The sequence below is a fragment of the Equus przewalskii genome, chromosome 6 (genome assembly GCF_037783145.1).
Source record: "Equus przewalskii isolate Varuska chromosome 6, EquPr2, whole genome shotgun sequence".
Classification (NCBI taxonomy): Eukaryota; Metazoa; Chordata; class Mammalia; order Perissodactyla; family Equidae; genus Equus; species Equus przewalskii.
In genome coordinates this window covers 47,431,704-47,456,085 of record NC_091836.1, presented here as the reverse complement: position 1 = coordinate 47,456,085, position 24,382 = coordinate 47,431,704, and the positions used below count along the sequence as shown (strand labels likewise).

Here is a 24,382-nt window from a genome sequence, read left to right as displayed (position 1 = left end):
TGGTCACTCCCAGTAGCGTCAGAACTCCAAGGTGGATATTGAGTGTCCTGGTGGGTCCTCGTATTGTAGACCTAGTAATGTACAGACAAGGGTTACCTTTATTCCTATTTTGAGTATCTCTGAGTCAAGAGATTCCCAGAGATTTTTTTTTTTTTTTTTTTTTTTTTTACCACAAAGGGGCATCTCTTACAGAATCATGCAAGAGTTTGTGAACATATGCAGATGAGGCCACTTTGGCCAGTAGTAAGATGACCACTTGAAGTTTCCTTAGGTCTAGTGATCCTTGGGTTGGATTTTTCATCAGGGATGTCCCAGTTAAGGGATGAAGAGCAGCAACTCTCCACTGAGCTCCAGCACATACAAATGGGTATTGTCCTTAAAGATTGCACTCCCCAGTGCTGTGCATTCAGTTAATCCCAAGGAACTACCCAGGGAACCAAGGTGGCTGGGAGAGGGGTGGCCTCCTCCATCACCATAGCTTCTTTCAATGAACTTAAGAAAGGCCATGCCTCTCCTACAGGTGGCATAAGTGGAAGGGCCAATGTTGGGCTCCATCATATCACAAGTAGGTGTCAGTAGCCATGCTGAACAGGCAGGTAGTTGTTTCCAGGGCCAAAGGCCTAATGGGTACCTTGGTAGAAGGTCACTTACTCAATGCTTATGACAGCCTATTCCAAGAGATCTCAGTACCTGGTGACAATAGCAGCTCTAATGGCATATAATGTAGAGAGTAGGGAAATTTCTTCATGAGAAGCCAATGGGCAACTTAAGGCCTTCCTCCATAGAGCCTCAAATCACTGCCATCAGGGTCAGAGGCCTCCTCAGTGACAACTGGTTGGATAGAGTTTAAGGAGCCTAAGCTTATGTCAGGCTTGAACTAACCCCTTTGCTGTGTCAAATTCAGACTATGGGTGTTGCCCACTATAACACAGAGAGTCAGGATCTTTGTTGCAATAGATATAGGGGTGGCAGCAGAGTTACTTGGGGGTCCTGGTGAGCCCTCTGTAATCTCACTACCTACTGGGTGCATTTTCCTGCCTCTCTCTGAAATAACTGCTATTTAAGGAGTGACCATCTGATGGGCTCACCTCATTAACAGGGTATAATCATCCTTGTAACCCGAGATGTCCCCTAATGTTGAGGCAACACCAACCTCACTCTCAAGTTCACTCTAAACACACAGATGGATTCCACTGAAGATGCTGGACCCAGGAGCAATTAAGGAGGGCCCCATCCTCATACTCCTGCTCTCAAAGGACAAGGAATTATCAAACCTGTCAACTCAGAGTCCTCTGTGTATAGAACCCAGGCTTGGTGGGGTCAACAGGGCAGCATAGGGCAGCACAGCGCCCAGGAGGAGCTGCCCAGCAAGCAGCAGCCCACAGTGCAGGAGCCTCCAGGCTTTCTCATCAACCTGTCCAGGGAAGAAGGCCCAGGGGGGAAAAGGGAGGGTGAGGGTTAAGTTGTCAGTAGTCAAACATTGAACATGTACACCCTGGCCACTCATTACAAGAGTATACAGCGGTAAGAGAAATAGGCATTCACAGTGGTGTGTTTCTATATAAAGAAACGCTAACAGGCTGATGAAGCAGTGAGCAACACTGGTCACGTGAGGGAGGCTGGAGTCAGAGCAGAGGAGCGGGGCAGGACGTGCAGGCGGGGAGTCGTCTTAAGTGAGTCTCCTCTCAGGAATTTTTTAAACCTTCCCACACACTATTTATTTAAAATAAGGAGATGGATTTATCTACACCATATTTTCCTACACTTGATCATTAGTTTTAATTAACCTTTGCCTTTTAAAATTAATTTAACCTTTGTACATAGAAAATCACTCCAAGATTTAATCCTTTAAACACTACTGGATATAAAACTATAAATGATTTTAAAAACCTTACTAATCCCTTTCTAACAAAAAGGACAAAGGGCATTATAGTTTGTCCTTCCAATATATTTCACACTGGGGATATTTTCAGGAAGCGGTAGCATATTATAATACATCAGTGGTTTGCAATTAAGCACTGAAATAACTAGGAATCCCAAACATTTACATAAGCTTTGACCTATTTCCTCTTTTCAATAAAAATAGAAATTCAAGGGCTTTATCCTCAATTTCATTAAAAGAAGAATTCATTTGCCTTAGGAATAGTATAGCCTTTTAAATGTCAAAGTTCTCTAGGGACATGGACACAAAAAACTGACCAAAAAGTGGAAAAAGCACCTGAGAACTTAAGTAAACCCATCTCACATCACGAGGTTCTTTCGCCTGAATGGAACAAAAATTCTATTTGGCTCCACAATTTTCTTGCCTTACTCACATCCTATCTCACAATCAACTTACATTTTAAAACCCCAAGTGCTAATGGAGACTAGAATCAAAGGGCTGCAACCTTCAATTGATAAAGCAATCCAAGATATAAATAAGAAAATTCAAATCAGTACACAGAAGCAGCCTGCTTGCCTAGAGTTCAGAAGGAAACATTCTGAAACTTGCAGTCTAGACTCTCCCAATTGAGATGTAAGCCCTACAGTGCTTTGTCCCTGGTGAAGGGGGTTAGAGACCCCTGAGCAGCCACAGGAATGGACTCTGGGAGCCCCACGCACCCTCCCTCTCCTGTGAGCGTGGAGGCACTGCCTCCCCCAGGCTCCCATCCTCACAAGTGAGGAAACTCTCAGCCGCATTCAGTTTAAGTTTCTGACCCACATGAACTCCAAATTCATGAACCCTTTGTCCACAAGACGGAACACTTGATCCTCACAGACTTTCTCAACGTGCACAGATTACACTCTCAGTGCACCTACAGTGTGGGTGCAAAACTCAAACAATGTCTAAAATGTCCAGGCCTAAGGAACCACAACCACAGCCTCAGAAAAGGCATCACTCCCCACCCCATGAGTACGTGCGCCCCCATCTTTCCAGGGCTCTGCAGCTCCTCTCAGGATAAAGGCTCCTTCCATGGGGCTGAGAGCAGTAGGACACCTGCAGGGGAGGCTCCCCAGGAAGGACAACCGGGCCTTCAAGTCCTTCCCTCTGCAGGCCCAGGGGGGCCTTAGCTTGGGTCACTGTCCACAGGCTCTGCCCCCATCGGAGATGCTTTGGAACATCATTGTTATTTAAAATGACAGAAACCTAGTGTTTAGAATAATCCAGCAAAATCACTCAAATCCAGCCTTTCACTGGAAAAAAGGTAAAATTATAAGGCAAATTTAGTAACTCAACTAGAAAATCCTAAATAGCTATTCCTTTCAGGAAAAAACGGTCAGTTTATTATTTCCTTGGCAAGAAATCACACGAACGCTTGTGCTCTGCATGTCTAAGTTCTGGAATTTCATTAGAAACATCCAAACGTAAAGAACAGACCTCAGAAACTAACTACACATGTTCAGTGAAAGAAAGCATAAAATAAGTATTCTTAATAAATGGAATGAAATATGAGAATATTTTATTTTTTCTGAAATCCACCTCTTTGTTGCCTGTTTGGAACTATTTTATATTGTCTTCCAAGCTGTATGCATTAAATATATTTACCCTTAATGAAAAATGGAGACTTAAATAAGTGAATAAACCTTTTGTATGTCACAAATCTAGGGAGGGGTTGTGCCAACAGGACAGATAACCCAGGAAAGTTTCTGGAGAGGAAGCTCCAACTAAAGGACTTCCCAGAGGATGTCTGGGCCCAGAAAGATCCTGGGGGAGACGCACAGGGATTTCACGCAATGTAGTTCCAGGTGGTTATTCCCTGCTTTCCTCTCATGCAACATATCCACTGACAAATATGATCTTTAAAAAAGATCAATCTACTGCTCTGGGGAATAATGATAAAGTGAAAATATTGGGTCTGTTTGATGCACCACGGAGGACGAATAGTTGATAAAGATGCTGTGAATCGGAGGAGCAGGTGACTTTGGGAATGTGGGGAGGGATCCGGAAATTTAGAGACTTATTGGCAGTCCTAGGAAGAGCCGGGCTGGGGGACAGGGTGTGGATTTGAGACCCTGCTCCCCAAACATGTTGAAGACTCAGGAGAAAACGGGTCCCTTCTGAGGAGAAAGGAGGCCCTGGGGACCCACAGACCACAACCCCTGCGCGCACGGACCCCGGAGACCCAGGCCCGACTGTCCTGCGGGCCCTCCCGCGCGCCCCGCACCGTCTGGGACACGCGGGGCTGCGGGCGCACAGCGGCCCAGAGACGCTCCCGCCCAAGTCGCCGCGCGCAGGGACCACAGGACGCCCGGGGCCCGGCTGCCGGCCCCGCCCCCACGCTGCGGCCAGAGGGGCCTGAGGGCCCAGCGGCGCCACCGCAGACTCGGGGCCGCCCCGGAGGGGACCGCGGGAGGCCGGGCCCGCCCCACCGCTTCCGACCAGCCCCTCCTCCCGCATCCTCCCCCCGGGGCCGCACACTCACCATTTCTAAGCTTCCAGGGTCCCACAGCGTCCTTACTACGATTTGGTACAGGTCACAGCACGACAGAGCCGGCGACATAACACCGTGGTGCCTTTAACGGCAGAAGACAGGCATCCCGAGCGGCTGGAGCAGCAGCAACTTCCCGGTGGTTGGGGGGATTTGTCCGGTCCACCTGCCCCGGCGCCACCTCTGATTGGACGGTTCACAAGACCTTGCCCTCTCCTGCCTGAGTGACAGCCCCCTGAAGTTACGTTACTGAACCTAATGCCAGCAAGAACGTGTCATCTCCAGGGACAATTGTATTCAAAAGCAGTGCCGGGAGGGTACTCCTGGAACTGTGATCCTTCTTTACAAACACAAGTAAAAGTCACCTCGCCACGTGCAATAATTAGTCTCTCTCCATTTTGATCTTTGTTGACAACTGGGGTCTGACATACTTTTGCCAAAGAGGTACACAGGCACGGACAGCAGGTATACATTAGGTGGGCATCCTTCCAACACTTCAATCAGATTCAGAAAAAGAGCAAGGCAAGCAAAAACAAGCCATTTGAGAAGAAAAGTGACTTCTGGGTATTCAGAATGCTTGACTTTAGAAAATGTTTCTAACATGAAAATATTTGTATCCCATGGAAAATGTAAGCAGGGACTCTTTCTCATCCGTGGTTAAATTACTCTCTGTGGTCGTGATCCACCCCTTACTTGTGGTTACACTATTTAATCCATCTATAATGAGACATCAGAAAACTGGGCTGCATCTAAACAATCACCTCACTGATTGGTGAGTCTATGATACTAGAGAGTAGCATTCATTCTGACAATGTGGGAATCACTCCACAACAGGCATCCTCTCCATACAGTCTGCACAGATACCCTTTCTGACCATTTCCTGTCCCAGTTCCCTGAGGAAGCACCCACCTTTGATATCATCTGAGTCAAACAGCCCCACCCAAGTCCACCTGAACTTCAGCAATAACTCTACCATGCCCAGGGACAGAAGGATCCCTGGAGGCCATCGGACACATGGAAACTGAGGGGAGGAGCTACAGAATTATAAGTGATCTCAATAAAGAGAGAAAAGAAGGGCCCAGTTTGCAGCCAGTGCTCATCATACAAGGGGGACACTGCTGGGCAGTGGCATCATCCATCAGTCACCATCCAATGTAGGAAAAAAAGTTCTGTGGATATTCAGCATCAAGCACTGAGAGATGGAGAAGATAATTCCATTTCATTATCTGTTTTTCATCTTCCATTTAGGAACTATCTGGAAAATAATAGTCTGTAAGGAGGTTTCCTGGAAATTACTCTGATTTCCTACATCAGGAATGCCTGTTTTTTGTTTTATCTCCTAATTCTGCATCTCCACCTCAAATAAAGGACACACCATACTAAGATTGTGCATTCACCTAAGAAGATGCATAAGTCTGGCTCCACTCTCACACACTGTTGAGCTGCAGGTACATGACACTGAGGAAACTACATTTCATCACTGCCCCCCCCCGCCAACTTCATTTGCATCTGTGGGAATTCCAGTTCCAGTAGTGGCCCCATCTGGACAGAAAGCGTGAATGTGCTTCCTGCACTCATGAATTGATAAACTGTTCTGCTTCTCACAGGTAACACTAGGGACAGCCTGGCTCTGTCTTGAGGTCACATCATGGTGCTCTCAAAGGTCCTTTACTCACTGTGGTTGGCATAGTAGACATGATACCTAAGGGTGCCTTTGGTAAGACCACCTGACTCCTGTTAATCACCATCATGGGAAACATGAAGGCCAGAATATACTTAGAGTGTTGGTGCATCCACCTGCACTGAGGGAAGCCCATAAGAACTCAACAATATCCTACTATATGGTCTTATAAGCCAAACAAAGAGCTCCACTTAAGAAACAGAGAGAGTTGTTGTACACATGGAGATAGATATTTTTCCCATGACCTTGAGAAATGGCCCTAATGGAATGAGTTACACAAGGTTCAGGAAGCTGCTCTGCTGGAGGAGGTCATTGTGAGGACATGACCACTGGTTGACCCTCAGACTGGACTTGGGCAATCAGAGGCTTCTTAACCACTCCCCTGTCCTTGGACTACATGTTCTACCTACTGTTCCCAAACAAGGAGCCATTCCAAGGATGCAGTCTGGAGAGAATAATGCGCTGTTGAGATCATTGGGACTGTAGACATTACTGGACCCCATAAAAGCCTCTATATAAACTTTTAAGATTCTGGTGGGTGGTTATGGAGATCTACTCATCTTGCACCACCTATGACAAGCCTCAAAAATAAGTTCCTTTACTTATTAAACTGCCACCAGACAATCTGCAGTGACTCCCTCTTTCTTCAGGCTCTCCTTGCCCTCCATGTACAAGAGCCAGTTTCAGATGCCACCCGGAGAACTCTCGAGGTTGTGAACAAACATGTTCTTAGCTCTGAATGAAAATAAAAGAGCAACTGATCCTTCTTGTGCTGGGAAGCATGGAGGATGACTGGCACAACAAGATATATGTTTGCACTTTTAAAACTATTGTTTTCTTCATGGTCTCACTGAACAATGACATGGTGTTTGAGGTACTGGCAGGAGAAAGGATGAACTAAATTGTTCTATCTAGTGGGCAAAGAATGAATTACCAAAAACTAATTATCACAACATTTATTTAGTGAAGATTTCAAAGTATGGGAAAGTAAGCACCCATAGAAGAAATCAAAATAGCCATCACAGAACTTTATTAAAAGCGCTAGCTCTCAGTAGTTTTAAAGGCCAATTGCAGCCTTACATTTCAAGGAACCACTGAGTCATCTGCAGTGTGAAATGTTGTAGATTCCACTGAGAGAAATTCTGCTTTCTAAGTGCTTATAAAGATGATGATGACAATGACAGTGAGAATACTAACAGGAATGCTGACACTTACAATAAAGGCACTTTGGGGAGGCTTACTAAGTGTGAGGCATGGCACTCAGCACCTTAGGGGGACTGGCTCATTCCTTTTCATCTGCACAGACTTCTAACAGGGAAGCACTAACGTGATCCTATTTGATAAGAGGAAACTGAGACTTGGGGCAGCTGAGTGACTTGGGTGACTTTACATAGGCAGTCAGGAGGGGGCTCGGATTCATCACCAGGCTGCCCGACTCAGACCAAGCTTTGCCACTGAGCATGCTTCACCTCTAATTATGAAATTAGGAAAAATGGTTCATTGAATAGGACTGAAAACTTTGTGCAAATCAGAAACAATTTTATTCTTCCCCATTAGCCTTATTAAAATCCCCACTGTGGAATAGATTGCCCATGTCCTTGGTTGAAATCTGAAGAGGGTGCCAAAGTATTTTTAGTCACTTTTTGGTGCTAAAATGCCATGGTCACTGTCAGGCACAGTGACTGCCAGCCCAGCCTAGTACTCATAGAAGATGTTTGGGAGCAGAGCACAAAGAGGATCTGGTGTGTGAGAGGCATCCCATCGAAAGGAGGAACCAATCCAAACAGCAAGCAAAGATGTTTCTTTTCACTCCAAGTATTTATCATTGCTTTCATCTATAGCTTCACGTCAGAAAACACAATGATCAATCTGATGAATAAGATGGAAGAAGCAAATGTTGTTATTGGAGATGAGAGGCTTGTTTAGACAAGCTAAAGAGAAAATAACTGGGAAATTACTACAACTGATGAAGGAGTCAGTGTGTTGAACATTGTGTAAATACACACATTATACATAGAAACATATATTATAAAATTAACATCACATGTCCTTCAAAATTTGGAGGTTTAGGGTTAACATCATATGTGGGATCTATATGCAGACAAGTCTGAGTGTTTCTTGATGAGGTGACAGAGGCATTACCTCCATGCAAACATAATCAACTTTGGTGCATGGGAGACTCCTGAAGTCAAAGACGCAGCTCTCTCTACACACAGCAACCTTTTTAAAGACATTTCCATCAGGACGATTGTTTCTGCCTTAAAATACCATAATTGTAAAGTATATCTCTGAAAATAACTTCAAAGGGTATTTGGGAAATGATTGCAAATAAAGAATGAAGAGTAAGTTTTCACCAGATGCACTAATTACAAAAATTAATGAGTTGTGATAATTTAATGGTCTGTTGCCGCCATAAAAACTAACCAGCTGTTTGTACAGCAATGATTTAACCTCTCAGGGAACATTTGGCAGTATCTGGGGGCATTTCTGGCTGTCATGACTGTGGCAGGTGGGAAGCACTGCTACAGACATCTAGGGATCCTCTGATGCACAGAACAGTCCGCTTCACAGAGACTATTATGTTGTTGAAAATGTCAGTAGTGTCAGTATTGAAAAACTGGACTAGTCAGATGAACCCCTGATGGTGTATAAACACACAAGGATGTAACAAAATAGATGATGAATTCTGACAATCTATAACTCTCCTGTCTCCTCCATCCAAAGAAATTCTATATGAAATAAAGAGATAAACAGTAAAAAATATAAAATGAAAATACTGAAAGTAAACATCAGGAAGCACTTCTGTATACGTAGGCAGTGGAAGGCACCATATCCCAAGAAAATTGTAAATTAAAGTTAAATAGATTTGATAAACTAAAAAATGTAAATATATCAATGATAATAATAAAAGATACAGAAACACCACCTGGGAAATTGTTTCCTGTAATAAAATCGAGAAAAACATAATATCATTAACAGTTTAAATAGTTCTTAGTAATCAAAAACAAACTATGAATGTTCCAATAAACATGTGCAAAAGCCATGCACAAAGCTTACAAAATTATAAATTATAACTGCCTATCAAAGTTATAAAAATAATTAGCTCATTAGGCCCAATATACATAATGAAAATAGATGTACTTATTAATGCACAAAATACCTATCTTGGTTTCCTAATAGATTTACTGAGGCATATTCTTGTGGGAAAGTGCAAATGGGTGCTTCTTGATCTCTTCCCCAACAAATACAGTAACCCAGAAACAACACCTTATCTGTAGAAGACTGTAGAGATAAGTTCTATCATCAAAGACCTGAGAGATACAGGGGCACTTTTTAACCATCTTCCTCTTTACTTTCCATGTTTGTTTGTTAGAAAACTATGGAGAGTGAGTTTAGAATATCACAAACTTAAAGAGGTTGCGATGTCAATTAGAGCTGTTTTCCAAATGTGGAATCATTACTGGGGCATATGATCAAGGCTTGTGGCATCTGGTGTGCAACTTCTTACACGTTCTTACACAGAATACATATTCTTCTCAACCACGCATGGAACTTTCTCCCAGGTAGATCAAATCCACGCCCTAAAAAACACTTCATTAAATTTAAAATGCTAGGAAATTTAAAATTTAAATACAAAGTAAGATCTCTGACCACAAGGGAATGAAATTAGAAATCAGTAGCTTGAGATATTTGGGGAAACTTGCAAATATGAGGAAATTAAACAAGACACTCCTAAATAACCAATAAGTCAAAGAAATCAATAGGGAAAACAGAACACATTTTTAATGAATGAAAACAACCACCTCAATATACCAAATTTTATGGGCTACATCAAAAACACTATATAGAGACAAATTATATCCATAAACACCTCAGCTAACAAAGAAGAAAGATCTCAAATCAGTAACCATTTACCTTACACATTGGAAAGGATGAGAAACCAAACCAAAAATGAGATAAGGAAATAAAAATTAGAGCAGAAATGAAGAAAATAGAAAACACATAAAGAAAATCAATGAAACCAAAAGTGTGTCCTATAAAAAGACCAAGATTGACAATAACGAACTAATAGACAATTTAGCTAGATCGACCTAAAGAGAAACAAAGCCAACTCAAATTCCTGGAATCAGATTGAGAGCGGGGATATTACTACTAAGATTATAGAAATAAAAATGGTTATAAAAAAATTCAATGAATAATTGCATGCAAAGAAATTAGATAACTTAGGTGAACTGGATACATTTCTAGAAATACACAAACTCCCAAAGGTGACTAAAGAGAAACAGAAAAATCTGAATAGAATGATAAGAAGTGAAGTGGTTGAATTAGTAAACAAAAAACTACCCATAAAGACAAGCTGAGCTCAAGACAGTTGCACAGAATTCTCCAAAACATCCAATTAAGGTTTAATAGTCATTCTTCACAAAGTCTCACCCAAAACAAAATCAACACAACACTTCAAACTCATTTGTGAAACTAATGTTATACTGATACCAAAATCAGACAAAAGTATCACAAAAAAACCTACAGACCTATTTCCCTTGTGAATATGGATCCAAAAAATCCTCAACTAATATTAGTACTTAATCCAGCTACATCTTAAAATAATTAAACACCATGACAAAGTGGGATTTATTCCAAGGATGCAGGGTGGGGTTACCCTCTAAAAATCCATTAATGTGATACATCCTATCAATAAAGAGCAAAAATGACCTGATCATCTCAATACACTTGGAGGAACTACTTAACAGAATCCAACATTCTTTCATGACAGAAACACTCAGCAAACCAGGATTTGAAGGAAATTTCCTGAACCTGATAATGAGCAGGTATGGGACACCCACAGTTAATACTATAGTTAAAGGTGAAAGGCTGGATATTTTCTTCCAAAAATGAGGAACAAAACAAGAATGTCTGTTATTGCCCCTTCTATTTGACAATGTACTGGAGATTTTAGTCAGAGCAGTTTTGCAAAAAAAAGGAAATAAAAAGCATCCAGACTGGGTAGGAAGATGTAAAACTATCTTCACTCGTATGACTTATCTTGCAAATAGAAAACTCTAAGGAAGCCTCTAAAAAATCTATTAGAACTGACAATTGAGTACAGCAATTCTGTATGATACAAGATAAGTATAAGAAAATAAATTATATTTCATACACTGCAATGAACAGTCTGATAAAATTAACAAAAGAAATCTAGTTATAATGACATCAAAAAGAATAAAATAGGAATAAATTTAATAAAAGTAGAAAATACTCTGAAAACTGCAAAACATTATTAAAAAATTAATAAAGATCTACGAGTGTGAAATAAACACTGGCAAGGATGTGAAGAAAAGGGAACCATTGTGTATGTCGGTGGGAATATAAAGTAGTGCAGCTACTATGGAAAACAGTATGGAGATTCATAAAAACTTAAAATAGAGCTACCATGTGATTCAGCACTTCCACTTCTGGGTATTTATCAAAAGAAGGGAAAAATGCTAACTCAAAAAGATATATGTGTCCACATGTTCACTGCCACATTATTTACAATAGCCAAGATATGGAAACAACCTAGGTGTCCATCAATAAATAAATGGATAAAGAAATTGTGGTATACTAGTACAATGGAACATATTCAGCCATAAAAAATGATTGAAATCTTGCCATTTGTGCCAACATGGATGGACCCTGCTGGCATTATGCTAACAGAGAAAGACAAATATTATGTGATCTCTCTTATATATGAAATCTAAAACAAAAACAACAAACAAAAAAAAACACCAAGCCTGTGGATACACAGTGTTCTGGAGGTTGCCAGAAGGGGGGAGTGGGAGAAAGGGGTGAATGAGGACAAAGGTAAAATTTAAAAATACAAAAGAAAGGGAGTTGTACCCCCAAATGCATATTTATGATAGTCATATATGAACAGAAAAGTGATTATACACTTATATATTTAAAATTTAGAAACTATGCACCATCGCTATTGGATGGTCATTAATGAATGTACATAATTGTAAAGGGATATCAGTTACAGAGCAGCAAGAATTCTGAATGTGTATGGGGGAAAACACTCTTCTAGCCACATGATCATCTCAATAGATGCAGAGAAAGCATTTGACAAGATCCAACAGCCATTTATGATAAAAACTCTTAATAAAATGGGTATAGAAGGCAAGTTCATCATCATAATAAAGGCCATCCATGACAGACCCACAGCCAACGTCACACTCGATGGGGAAAAACTGAAAGCCATCCCTCTGAGAACAGGAACAATACAAGCATGCCCATTCTCACTACTCTTATTGAACATAGTACTGGAGGTTTTAGCCATTAGTCAAGAAACTAGTCAAGAAATTAGCAATTAGTAAAGAAAAAGAAATAAAGGGATCCAAATTGGAAAGGAAGAAGTGCAACTCTCATCGTTTGCAGATGACATGATTTTATATATAGAAAACCCTAAAGAACCCCTGAGAAAACAGGGGTAGAGAAAACAGGTAGAAGCAACAGGCAAAGTTCGCAGCCCCAGGATCACCCAGAGCAAGGTGCAGAGAGCTTGGTGGTGGTGGCAGGGAAAGTGCACAGCCCCAGCATTGTCCAGAGCATGGTGCAGAGTGTGTGGCAGAGGGGAAAGTGCACAGGAGAGGGAGGTGCCCCATCCCTGCCCAGCACTCCAGCCCCAGGATTGCCCGGAGCACAGCCCAGAGAGCTTGGTGGTGGCAGAGGGGAAAGTGCATAGCACTAGAATCAACTGGAGCACAGTGCAGAGCATGTGGCAGAGGCAGGAGGGAAAGTGTACAGGTGAGGAGAGGTACCCCGTCCCTGCCTGGCACTCCAGCCCCACTATCGCCTGGTGCATAGAGCGGTGAGCAAGGGAGAGGTGGCTGGGAAAAGGGAAAGTTCACAGTCCTGCAATTTCCCAGAGTTCTGTACAGAGAGACAAGTGGGGGCTGGGGGCAGCACTGGGGAAGGAGAGTACCCCTGCCCCTTCCTGGTGCTCCAGATCTGCCATCAATCAGTCACTCAGAGAGAAAAGTAGTTAGTGGCTGGAGCTGGGGAGCCCCTGTTCATTCTGGGCCCAGAATACACAGCACCTGATCCCCACCCAGTGTTGATATGTGGCAGCTGTGACCAGATAAGAGCACCAGGAGGAAGCAAAAACCCACTCCATCAAGCAGTATGAGCAGGTATATTAAATCTTCAGACCAGAAGGAAAGTCACAAGTACCCAGAAACCAACCGTGAAGGCAGAGAAATCCATAGCATAAATGATAAGGAATTCAAAACAACTATCATTAAAAAACTCAACAAGTTACAAGAAAACACAGAAAGACAAATTAATGAATTCAGAAGCTTCTTCACAAAGGAGATTGAAACCATAAAGAAGAACCAATCAGAATTGTTGGAGATGAAAACAATGGATAAAATAAAGAAAAATCTGGATTCCCTAAAGAACAGAGCTGACAACATGGAGGAGAGAATAAGCCAGTTAGAGGACAGTACTATAGAAATGCTTCACAGGGAGGAGGAGAACTAAGACTAAAAAGAAACGAAGAAGCTCTCAGAGAAATATCTGACTCAATCAGGAAATGCAACATAAGGATTATAAGTATTCTAGAGGGGGAAGAGAAGGAGAATGGAGCAGAAAGCTTACTCAAAGACATAATAGCTGAGAACTTCCCAAACCTGGGGAGGGAGCTGGAAATCCATGTGAAAGACGCCTCCAGATCTCCTAACTTTGTCAATATAAAAGACCCACTCCAAGGCACATAGTAGTGAAACTGGCAAAAGTCAAGAACAAAGGAAATATACTAAGGGCAGCAAGGCAGAAGAAAATAACTTACTAAGGAACCCCTATCAGGCTTTCAGCGGATTTCTCAGCAGAAACCTTACAGGCTAGGAGAGAGTGGAGTGATATATTCAAAATGCTGAAAGACAAAAACTTGCAGCCAAGAATACTCTATTCACTGAAAATCTCCTTCAGATATGACAGAGAAGTAAAAATTTCCCCAGATAAACAAAAGCTAAGGGAATTCATTGCCACAAGACCCCCCTACAAGAAATCCTCAAGAAGTCCCTCATACCTGAAAAAAATAAAATATGAAAGGGGCTACAAAGCCCTGAGCAAGGAGATGACTAGATAGGTAATAATCAGAAAACAGCAGCTCTCTATCAGATCAGGTTAGTAAACACTTAATGTTAACATTAAGGATAAAGAAAAGGAAAACACCAAAACAAAAATGACCTCATCATTTTAACCACAAACTCACAACACAAGACGGAAAAAGGTATGACAAAAATAACTTAGAAGGGGAAGAGGCAAGGGATGGAATCAGTATAGTCTAAGGAAATAAGAGGCCACCAGAAAATGGACTATCTGAACTACAAGATTTTATATGAACCTAAGGGTAACTACTAAACAATCAATTAGAATAGAGACATTTACAGTAAACAAGGAGAAAATGAAGGAAATCAACAGAGAAAACTACCTGATCAAATTGGTAGTCCAAAATACAAGGGATGAGAATCAAAGGAAATGCAGAAGAACCGGGAAAAGTGTGATAAGATGGCAATATTAAGCCCTCATATATCAATAATCACTTTAAATGTATATGGCTTGAATTCTCCAATCAAAAGACACAGAGTGGCAGGACGGATTAAAGAACAAGACCCAACAATATGCTGCCTCCAGGAAACATATCTCAACTCTAGAGACAAACATAAGCTCAGAGTAAAGGGATGCAAGACAATACTCCAAGCTAATGGCAAACAGTAGAAAGCAGATGTTGCCATACTTATATCAGACAAAGTAGACTTCAAGATAAAACTGGTAAAGAGAGACACAGAAGGGCAGTATATAATGATAAAAGGGACTCTCCACCAAGAAGACATAACGCTTATAAACATGTATGCACCCAACACAGGAGCACCAAAGTATATAAAGGAACTATTCACAAATCTAAAAGGAGATATTGAGAAGACGTAATAGTAGGGGACCTCAAGACCCCACTTACATCAATGGATAGATCATCCAGACAAAAAGTCAACAAGGAGATAGTGGACTTAAATGAAAATCTAGACCAAATGAACTTAATAGATATCTAGAGAGCACTCCATCCAAAATTCACAGAATATACATTCTTTTCAAGTGCACATGGAACATTCTCAAGGACAGACCGTATATTGGGAAACAAGGCAAACCTCAATAAATTTAAGACTGAAATCACATCTACTATCTTTTCTAACCACAATGCCATGGAACTAGAAATCAACTACAAGAAAAAAGCTGGAAAAGGAACAAAAATGTGGAGACTAAACAACATGCTATTGAACAACCAACGGCTCATCGAAGAAATAAAGAGAGAAATCAAAAAATATTTGGAGACAAATGAGAAAGAAAACACACCATACCAACTCTTATAGGATGCAGCAAAAGCAGTCGTAAGAGGGAAATTTATAGCAATACAGGCCCATGGTAAAAAACAAGAAAAAACTCAAATAAACAATCTTAAATTACTCCTAACAGAATTAGAAAAAGAAGAAAAAAGCCCAAACTCACCAGAAGTAGGGAAATAATAAAAATTAGAGCAGAAATAAATGAAATAGAAACAAAAAAGACTACAAAAAGGATCAAAGAAACAATGAGCTCGTTCTTTGAGAGGATAAAAAAAATTGACAAACCCCTAGCCACATTCACTAAGAAGAAAAGAGAGAAAACTCAAATAAATAAAATTAGAAATGAAGGAGGAGAAATTGCAATGGATACCACAGAAATACAAAAGATTATAAGAGAATATTATGAAAAACTATATGCCAACAAACTGGACAATCTAGCAGAAACAGATAAATTCTTAGACTCTTACAACCTCCCAAAACTGAATGAAGAAGAAATAGACAATCTGAATAAACCAATCACAAGGAAAGAGACTGAAACAGTAATCAAAAACCTCCCCCAAAATAAAAGTCCAGAACCAGACAGCTTCTCTGGAGAGTTCTACCAAACATTCAAAGACAATTTATTACCTATTCTTCTCAAACAATTCCAAAAAATTGAGGAAGACGGAAATATTCCTAACACATTCTACGAGGCCAACATCACCCCGATCGCAAAGCCAGAGAAGGACAACACAAAGGAAAACCACAGGCCAATACGGCTGATGAACATAGATGCAAAAATCCTCATCAAAATATTGGCAAACCAAATACAGCAATATGTTAAAAAGATCAAACACCAGGATCAAGTGGAATTCACACCAGGGACACAGGGATGGTTCAACATCCACAAATCAATCAACGTGATACACCATATTAAAAAGAGGAGGGGAAAAAACCACACGATCACCTCCATAGATGCAGAGAAAGCATTTGACAAGATCCAACACCCATTCATGATAAAAACTCAATAAAATGGGTATAGAAGGAAAGTACTTCAACATAATAAAGGCCACATATGACAAACCCACAGCCAACATCATACTCAATGGGAAAAAACTGACAGCCATCCTGCTGAGAACAGGAACAAGACAAGGGTTCCACTCTCAACACTCTTATTCAACATAGTACTAGAGGTTTTGGTCAGAGCAATTAGGCAAGAAAAATAAATAAAAGGAATCCAAATAGTAAATGAAGAAGTGAAACTCTCGCTGTTTGCAGATGACATGATTTTATAAATAGAAAACCCTAAAGAATCCATCAGAAAACTATTAGACATTATCAACAACTACAGCAAAGTTGCAGGACACAAAGTCAGTTTACAAAAATCAGTGGCATTTCTACACTCTAATAACGAACTAACAGAACAAGAACTCAAGAATACAACTCCATTTACACTCGCAAGAAAAAGAATAAAATATCTAGGAATAAATTTAACCAAGGAGGTGAAACACCTATACAATGAAAACTCTAAGACATTATTGAAAGAAATTGACATAAAAAAATGGAAGGATATTCCATGCACATGGATTGGAAGAATAAACAGTTAAAATGTCCATACTACCTAAAGCAATCTACAGATTCAATGCAATCCGAATCAGAATCCCAATGACATTCTTCATGGAAATAGAACAATCAATCCTAAAATTCATATGGGGCAACAAAAGACCCCAAACAGCTGAAGCAATCCTGAGAAAAAAGAACAAAGCTGGAGGAATCACAATCCCTGACCTCAAAATGTACTAATATAATAATCAAAACAGCATCGTACTGGTACTAAAACAGACAGACAGATCAATGGAAAAGAACTGAAAGCCCAGAAATAAAACCACACATCCACGGACAGCTAATCTTTGACAAAAGAGCCAAGAATATACACTGGAGAAAAGAAAGTCTCTTCAACAAATGGTGTTGGGATAACTGGACAGCCACATGCAAAAGAATGAAAGTAGACCATTATCTTTCACTATACACAAAAATTATCTCAGAATGGATCAAAGACTTGAAGGTGAGATGTGAAACCAGAAAATTCCTAGAAGAAAATATAGGAAGTACACTCTTTGACAATGGTCGTAGAAGGATCTTTTCAAATACTGTATCGACTTCAGCAAGAGAAACAAAAGAAAAAGTAAACAAATGGAACCACATCAGACTAAAGAGCTCCTCCAAGACAAAGGAAACCAGGAACAAAACAAAAAAGAAACCCACCAACTGGGAGAAAATATTTGCAAATCATATATCTGACAAGGTGTTAATCTCTAAAATATATAAAGAACTCACACAACTCATCAATAAAAAACAACCACCTTATCAAAAGATGGGCAGAGGGTATGAACAGCCATTTTTCCAAAGAAGATATACAGATGGCCAATAGGCACATGCAAAGATGTTCAACACCACTAATCATAAGAGAAATGCAAATCAAAACGACAATGAGATATCACCTTACACCTGTTAGAATGGATATAATTACCAAGAGAATAACAACAAATGTCTGAGAGGGTGTGGAGAAAAGTCACCCTCATCCACTGCTGGTGGCAACGCAAACTGGAGCAGCCGCTATGGAAAACAGTATGGAGATTTCTCAAAAAGTTAAAAAGAGAAATACCATACAACCTGGCCATCCCTCTACTGGGTATTTATCCAAAGAACTTGAAATCAACAATTCAAGGAGACATTCACCCCTATATTCATTGCAGCATTATGCACAACAGCCAAGGTGTGGAAGCAAACCAAGTGCTAAAAACTGACAAATGGATATACATACAATAGAATACTCAGCCATGAAAAAAGGAAAAATCATCCCATTTGCAAAAACATGGATGGACCTTAAGGGTAGTATGTTAAGCAAAATAAGCCAAAGACAGACCCCATGTGATTTCACTCACATGTGGAAGATAAAACACATGGACAAAAAGAACAGATTAGTGGTTACCAGAGGAGAAGGTTAGGGGATGGACGTAAGGGATAAAAGGTCACTTATATATGCTGACTGACAACTAATAATGTACAATGGAAGTTCCACAATGTTATAAACTAATATGACCTCAATAAAATAAATTTTAAAAAATTAAAATTAAGGGGCCGGTCCAGGGTTGTAGTGGTTAAGTTCACGCTCTGTGCTTTGGCAGCCTGGGGTTCAGGGCTTCGGATCCCAGGCACAGACCTAAGCACTGCTCATCAAGCCATGCTGTGGCAGCATCCCACATACAAAAATTAGAGGAAGATGTGCACAGATGTTAGCTCAGGGCTAATCTTCCTCAGCAAAATGAGGCCTGCCTTTCCCCTTTTCTTCTCTTTTCTTTAAGGATTGCTCTTGTAGGAGTGACCATGTAATGGACACAACTCTTGCACAGGGTATATAGTCCCTGTCTACCATCCCGGTCCCTGGGGTGTGTCAGGCCAACCCAGTTTGTGTCACAGCTTCACTCTAACACACAGATAAATCTTGGCAAACATATTGACCCAGGAGTCATTTAAGGAGGCCCCAATCCCATACTCCTGCTCCCAAATGCCTATACAATCTTGAAACTGCCAATGCTGGTGAGTTGAACCTAGAACTGAGGTTGGTGGGTCAACAATGCAACACGGGGCAGCACAGCTCCCAGCACGAGCTCCCCAGCAAGCAGCAGCCCACAGCACATGCCGTCACCAGACAGCAGAGACGGGGAGCAAGTCAGAGCAAGAGAAGACAGACCCATGGGTGGGGTCATGTCTGGACATGCTGCACAGGTGCCAACTGTTATGGTCACCTGCAGAGGGGTGGTTCCCCTGTTGGGACTGATGCCAGGGTGGCACAAACACACACACACAGGGTAGGAAAAGGCTTAGGACTCACATAATACAGGAATCAGGGGAGGACAGGGCAGGCCTCTCAAGCAGCTCTGACAGGGCTCAGAAAGCAAGGAATGGAGCCTGGCCTGGGGCTTCACTGGGCCTGGGGGCGGGGCCGGGGCAAGAGCTCTGCACACAGGCAGGGGCTGGGGTGGTGGGAATCTCCTGCCTGCTCTAGAGGAGAGACACCCAGGCTTCTCCTCAGCTTGTCCAGGTGGGGGCACAAGGGAAGAGGGTGGGTGAGGCTTAAGCTGTGAGCAGTCACCCAAAATGTGGAGTCTGACTGCTCACTATAAGGACAAAGTGGGTAAGAAAAATATGCATTCTCTATTGATTTATGTAAAGAAACACTAATAGGAGCCTCAAAAATATATTTGGGGGTGACTTGATTACCACTGCTGCAGGGGACCAGGATATGTTGACAGTGAGTCTTCTTAAGGTAGAGTTTGCTGTCTTACAGATTTATTTCAAATAAACAGAGAAATTTATGTAACTATATTTTACCATTTAACAGTCTTTAATTCTAACTTTTGTACATCGGAAACCATCCTAAGATTTAATTCCTTTAAATACTATTGGTTGCAAAAGTTTACACAATTCAAAATGAAAATTTTCAAATCTCTTTCTCACTAAAAGGGCATGTGGCGTCCTACTTTGTCCCTCCCCTGTATCTCATGCTGGGGATATTTTGGGGAATAAGCAGCATATTATAATGCAATCAGGGTTTGTGTTTAAAAGCTTACACGTATTGGATTTTAAAAGACTTACATAAGCTTTCAGAAGTTTTCCTCACATAAATTAAAGTAGAATTTCAATTATTTTAGCCTTTTAAATTTCTATATTCTCTAGAGACATGCATATAGAAAAATGGATCTAAAAATGAAACATGTACCTGAGAACTTCAATACATTCATCTGACATCTTGAGGTTCTCTTTCCTAAATGAAACAAAAGTACTACTTGTTTCTAGAATTTTCTTGCTTTCTTCACATCTCATCTCTCAATCAACTTACAGTCTCAGGGCCGAAGTGCTAAGGGAAACTGGAGCCAAAGGGCTGCACTAGTCCATCGATAAAGGAATCCAAAGGAAAGAAACACAAATGCTGGAATCAGCTCAGATGAGCAGCCTGCTTCCCACAGGACAGAAGGAAAGCCTCAGTCAGAAGGTCCCAGGTTCCTGACTCTCCTGGTGGAGACAGAGCCCTGGAGGGGGTCAGTCCCTGGAGAAGGAGGGGAGGGCACCTGAGCAGCCACAGGAAGGAGCTCTGGGAGCCCCACACACCCTTCTCTCCCCAGGGAACAGTGCACATGCTCCCTCTCTCAGGCTCCATTCTCACAGTGAGGAAACTCAGCTGGATCCAGTTTAAGGTTCTGACCCAAATGGACCCCAGATGAATGGGCCCTAACCCAGGACACAAGAGCTCCTGACTCTCACAGACTTTCTCAGTGTAAACAAATTACTCTCTGAGTGCACCTACACTGTGGATGCAAAACTCCAACTATGTCTAGAAACAGGCCCAAGGGAACCACAGTGACAACCTCAGAAAGGGCGTCACTCCCCACCCGATGAGCACGGGCACCCCCAGCTTTCCAGGGCTCTGCAGCTCCTCTCAGGATAAAGGCTCCTTCCATGGGGTGTGAGCAGTAGGACACCTGCAGGGGGAGGACCCCCAGGAAGGACAACTGGGCCTTCAAGGCCTTCCCTCTGCAGGTCGAAGGGGCACTTAGCTCAGAGACACTGCCCTCAGGCCTCTCTCCCCACAGGAGTTTTTTTGACCACTGTTGACATTTTAAATACACAAACCCAGTGTGTGAACAATCCAGTGAAAACACTCAAACCAGTCTTATGTGGAAATGAGGGAAGAAAATTGTATGGCAGTTTTCTGACTCAACAAGAAACCCCACAAGCATGCATTGCATTCTGGAAAAAAAAAAGATGTTTATTTTTTCCAAGACAAGAAATTTTTTTTATAAACTATTAATCATACTTGAACACTGCTGTTCTGCACATCTAAGTCCTGGAAATCCACTTGAACTCACCCAAAATAAAAGAACAGATGTCAGAATGTTAGTATCATGCTCAGGGGAGGAAAAACGAAAAATAATTTTTAAATCATGCAATGTAAAACTGGAATATTTTATTTTTTCTGAAATTCACTTCTTTTCTCCCTCTTTGGAGATATTTTATATTGTCTGTCAAGCCGTATTGATTAAATAAATTTTTATTCACTGAAAAAACTGAGACTAAATTTAAGTGAATACCTCTTTTCAAGGTGACAACCCCAGGGAGGGGCGGTGCTGACAGGACAGATGGCCCGGAAAAGTTTCTCAAGAGGAACCTGCAGCAAAGGACTGCCAGCTGCGCGTCGGCGCCCAGGTCGCAGCCTGGAGGAGAGGCGGGAGGAGCTCGCACCACGCGCCTCCAGGGGGATGCGCTACTTTCTCTCAAGAAAAACGTCCACGAACGAGGAATAAACCCTCTTGAAAGAGCCGCCCACTGACTACGGAAAAGTGATAAACAACTAAAATATCGGGTCTGTTTGTGGTTGATGACGATGCTGTGACTCGGGGACGGGAAGTTGGCGTTCGGGAACGTGAGGAGGAATCTGGGAATTTAGGGATTTACTGTCGGTCCTGGAAGAGCTGGGGGAACAGGGTCGCTGACTTGAGACCCTGCTCCCCAAACGTTTAGAAAACTCAGGAGAAAACGGGTCCCCTCTGAGGAGAAAGGAGGCCCTGGGGACCCACACACCGCAGCCCCTCCGCGCACGGACCTCGGACACCGAGGCCCGACTGTCCTGCGGGCCCTCCCCCGGGCCCCGCACCGTCTGGGACACGCGGGGCTGCGGGCGCACAGCGGCCCAGAGACGCTCCTGCCCAAGTCGCCGCGCGCAGGGACCACAGGACGCCCTGGCCTGGCTGCCGGCCCCGCCCCCACGCTGCGGCCGGAGGGGCCTGAGGGCCGAGCGGCGCCACCGCGGACTCGGGGCCGCAGACCCCGGAGGGGACCGCGGGAGGCCGGGCCCGCCCCGCCGCTTCCCACCAGCCCCTCCTCCCGTGTCCTCACCCCGGGACCGCACTCTCACCATTGCTGAGTGTCCTGGGTCCCCTGAGTCCTTCCTATAATTCAGCACAGGTAACAGTGAGACAAAGTCAGTCGCAGAGCAACGTGGGGCCTTTAAGGACAGGCGACCTCAATCTTGAAGGATCGTGGAGGGACAGGAAGTAGGGGGTGGGCGCAGAGACTCGCCCCACCCACCTGCCCCGGCGCCGACTCTGATTGGACAGTTCAAAACCCCCGCCCCCTCGCTCTTGAGTGACAGCGGGACAGACGTTTCGTCTCTGAGCTGACCGGGAGCTGGACCTAGTCCTCTCCCGGGACTTTCTATTGAAATTTCTTCCTGCGAGGCCACTTGAGGAACTGTGACCCTTCTTTGCGGACACAGATACTTAAAAGTCACCTCCCCATATGTAATAATTAGACTGACTCCACTCTGATCTTTGATCTTCCACCCGGCGCTTCCCCACCCCGACTCATATCACAGTTTACAAAATCCTGTGGCCTCCCAAGCCCTTCGCTCTGCTGGGAAGTTGGAACCTGTAGCCCCAACTGGGCGCAAGATCTCTTCTCAGTCTAACCACAAGGTATGAGATGTGTTCATTCAGTTCTAAGGTGTACGTTTTACACTGGAGGGAAATTTCTTTTAGATCATTTTTTGAGTGTATCCTGAAAGATCTTTGAAATGTAAAAGTCTATAGTATCCCTAAGGAAATTCAGTTCCCATTTGGACTGATATAAAAACAAAGCAAGAAAAGGTTATGTAAATGTGGGATGTACTGGAAAGTATTCATATGCTAAAGAGATTGGATTATAAAACTCATTTGCATTGCAAAACAATGCATTTATCCACTTATTTGAAGTTTTTTTGTTTTTTTTTTTTTTTTTTGCTTTTGCTCCCCAAATCCCCCCAGTACATAGTTGTATATTTTAGTTGTGGGTCCCTCCAGCTGCGGCACGTGGGACGCCGTCTCAACATGGCCTGAGAGCGGTGCCACATCTGTGCCCAGGATCCAAACTGGTGAAACCCTGGCCGGCAGAAGCCGAGTGCGCAAACTTAACCGCTTGGCCACTGGGTGGCCCCTGAGCAGTTTTTTAAAGATACAATACACGTACCATACAAGGGAACCCTGTAAGGTCTACAACTCACTGGTCTTCAGTATATTCACAGATACTGTGCAATTATCACTGCCGTCAATTTCAGAACATTTCCATCACCTAAAAACAAACGCCTCCACCCTTAACCTCTCGCTGCCCTGTCTTCCCACCTAGCTCCTCGGAGCACTAACCCCAGACAGCCACTAATCTATTGTCAGTCTCTATAAATTTCCAAATTTCTTGACTTTCAGATGAATGGAATTGTATAATAACTTGGTCTTTGTGTTTAACTTCATTCACTTGGTATAATTTTTTTAGGGAATTCTACATTGTAGCATGCATCAATACTTCATTTTTCTTTTTCTTTTTCTTTTCTTTCTTTATTTTTTAAAAGATTTTTTATTTTTTTTCCTTTTTCTCCCCGAAGCCCCCCGGTACATAGTTGTATATTCTTAGTTTTGGGTCCTTCTAGTTGTGGCATGTGGGACACCGCTTCAGCGTGGCTCCATGAGTGGTGCCATGTCTGCGCCCAGGATTCGAACTGACGAAACACTGGGCCGCCTGCAGCAGAGCTCACGAACTTAACCATTCCGCCCTGGGGCCGGCTCCATTTCTTTCTTTTTAAAGTTGAGATATAATTGATTTATAACATTATATTTGTTTCACGTGTACCACAATAAGGTAACATCCATCACCACACAGTTACAATTTTTTTTCTTGTGATAAGAACTTTTAAGATCTACTTTCTTAGCTAATTTTAAATATACAATTCAGTAGTATTAATTATGGTCACCTTGCTGTACATTACATCGCCATGACTTAGTTTACAATGTGAAGTGTGCACCATTTGACCACCTTCTATATATTTTCCATAAAAGTTACATCTTATC

At 42.3% G+C, this 24,382-nt stretch overlaps 1 protein-coding gene across 3 annotated transcripts in view; it reads right to left on the bottom strand.

The window, feature by feature from the left end:
• The window catches only part of LOC103558048 (zinc finger protein 709-like), a 29,849-nt gene extending 7,286 nt beyond the window's left edge, over window positions 1–22,563 (bottom strand). Inside the window, exons 1-3 of one of the 3 annotated variants that reach the window (XM_070625431.1) lie at window positions 22,423–22,556; window positions 21,599–21,721; window positions 20,230–20,274 (exon numbers count right to left, since the gene is read on the bottom strand). Coding sequence is in view for 1 of the 3 variants with exons in the window: in XM_070625430.1 (XP_070481531.1) it covers window positions 22,423–22,425 (3 nt within the window). In the remaining 2 variants the exon portion in view is untranslated. Of the gene's footprint in view, window positions 1–20,229; window positions 20,275–21,598; window positions 21,722–22,422 lie in introns of all 3 variants that reach the window. The other 2 variants (XM_070625432.1, XM_070625430.1) reach the window with 2 other exon arrangements.
• Between the last annotated feature and the right edge of the window lie 1,819 nt (window positions 22,564–24,382).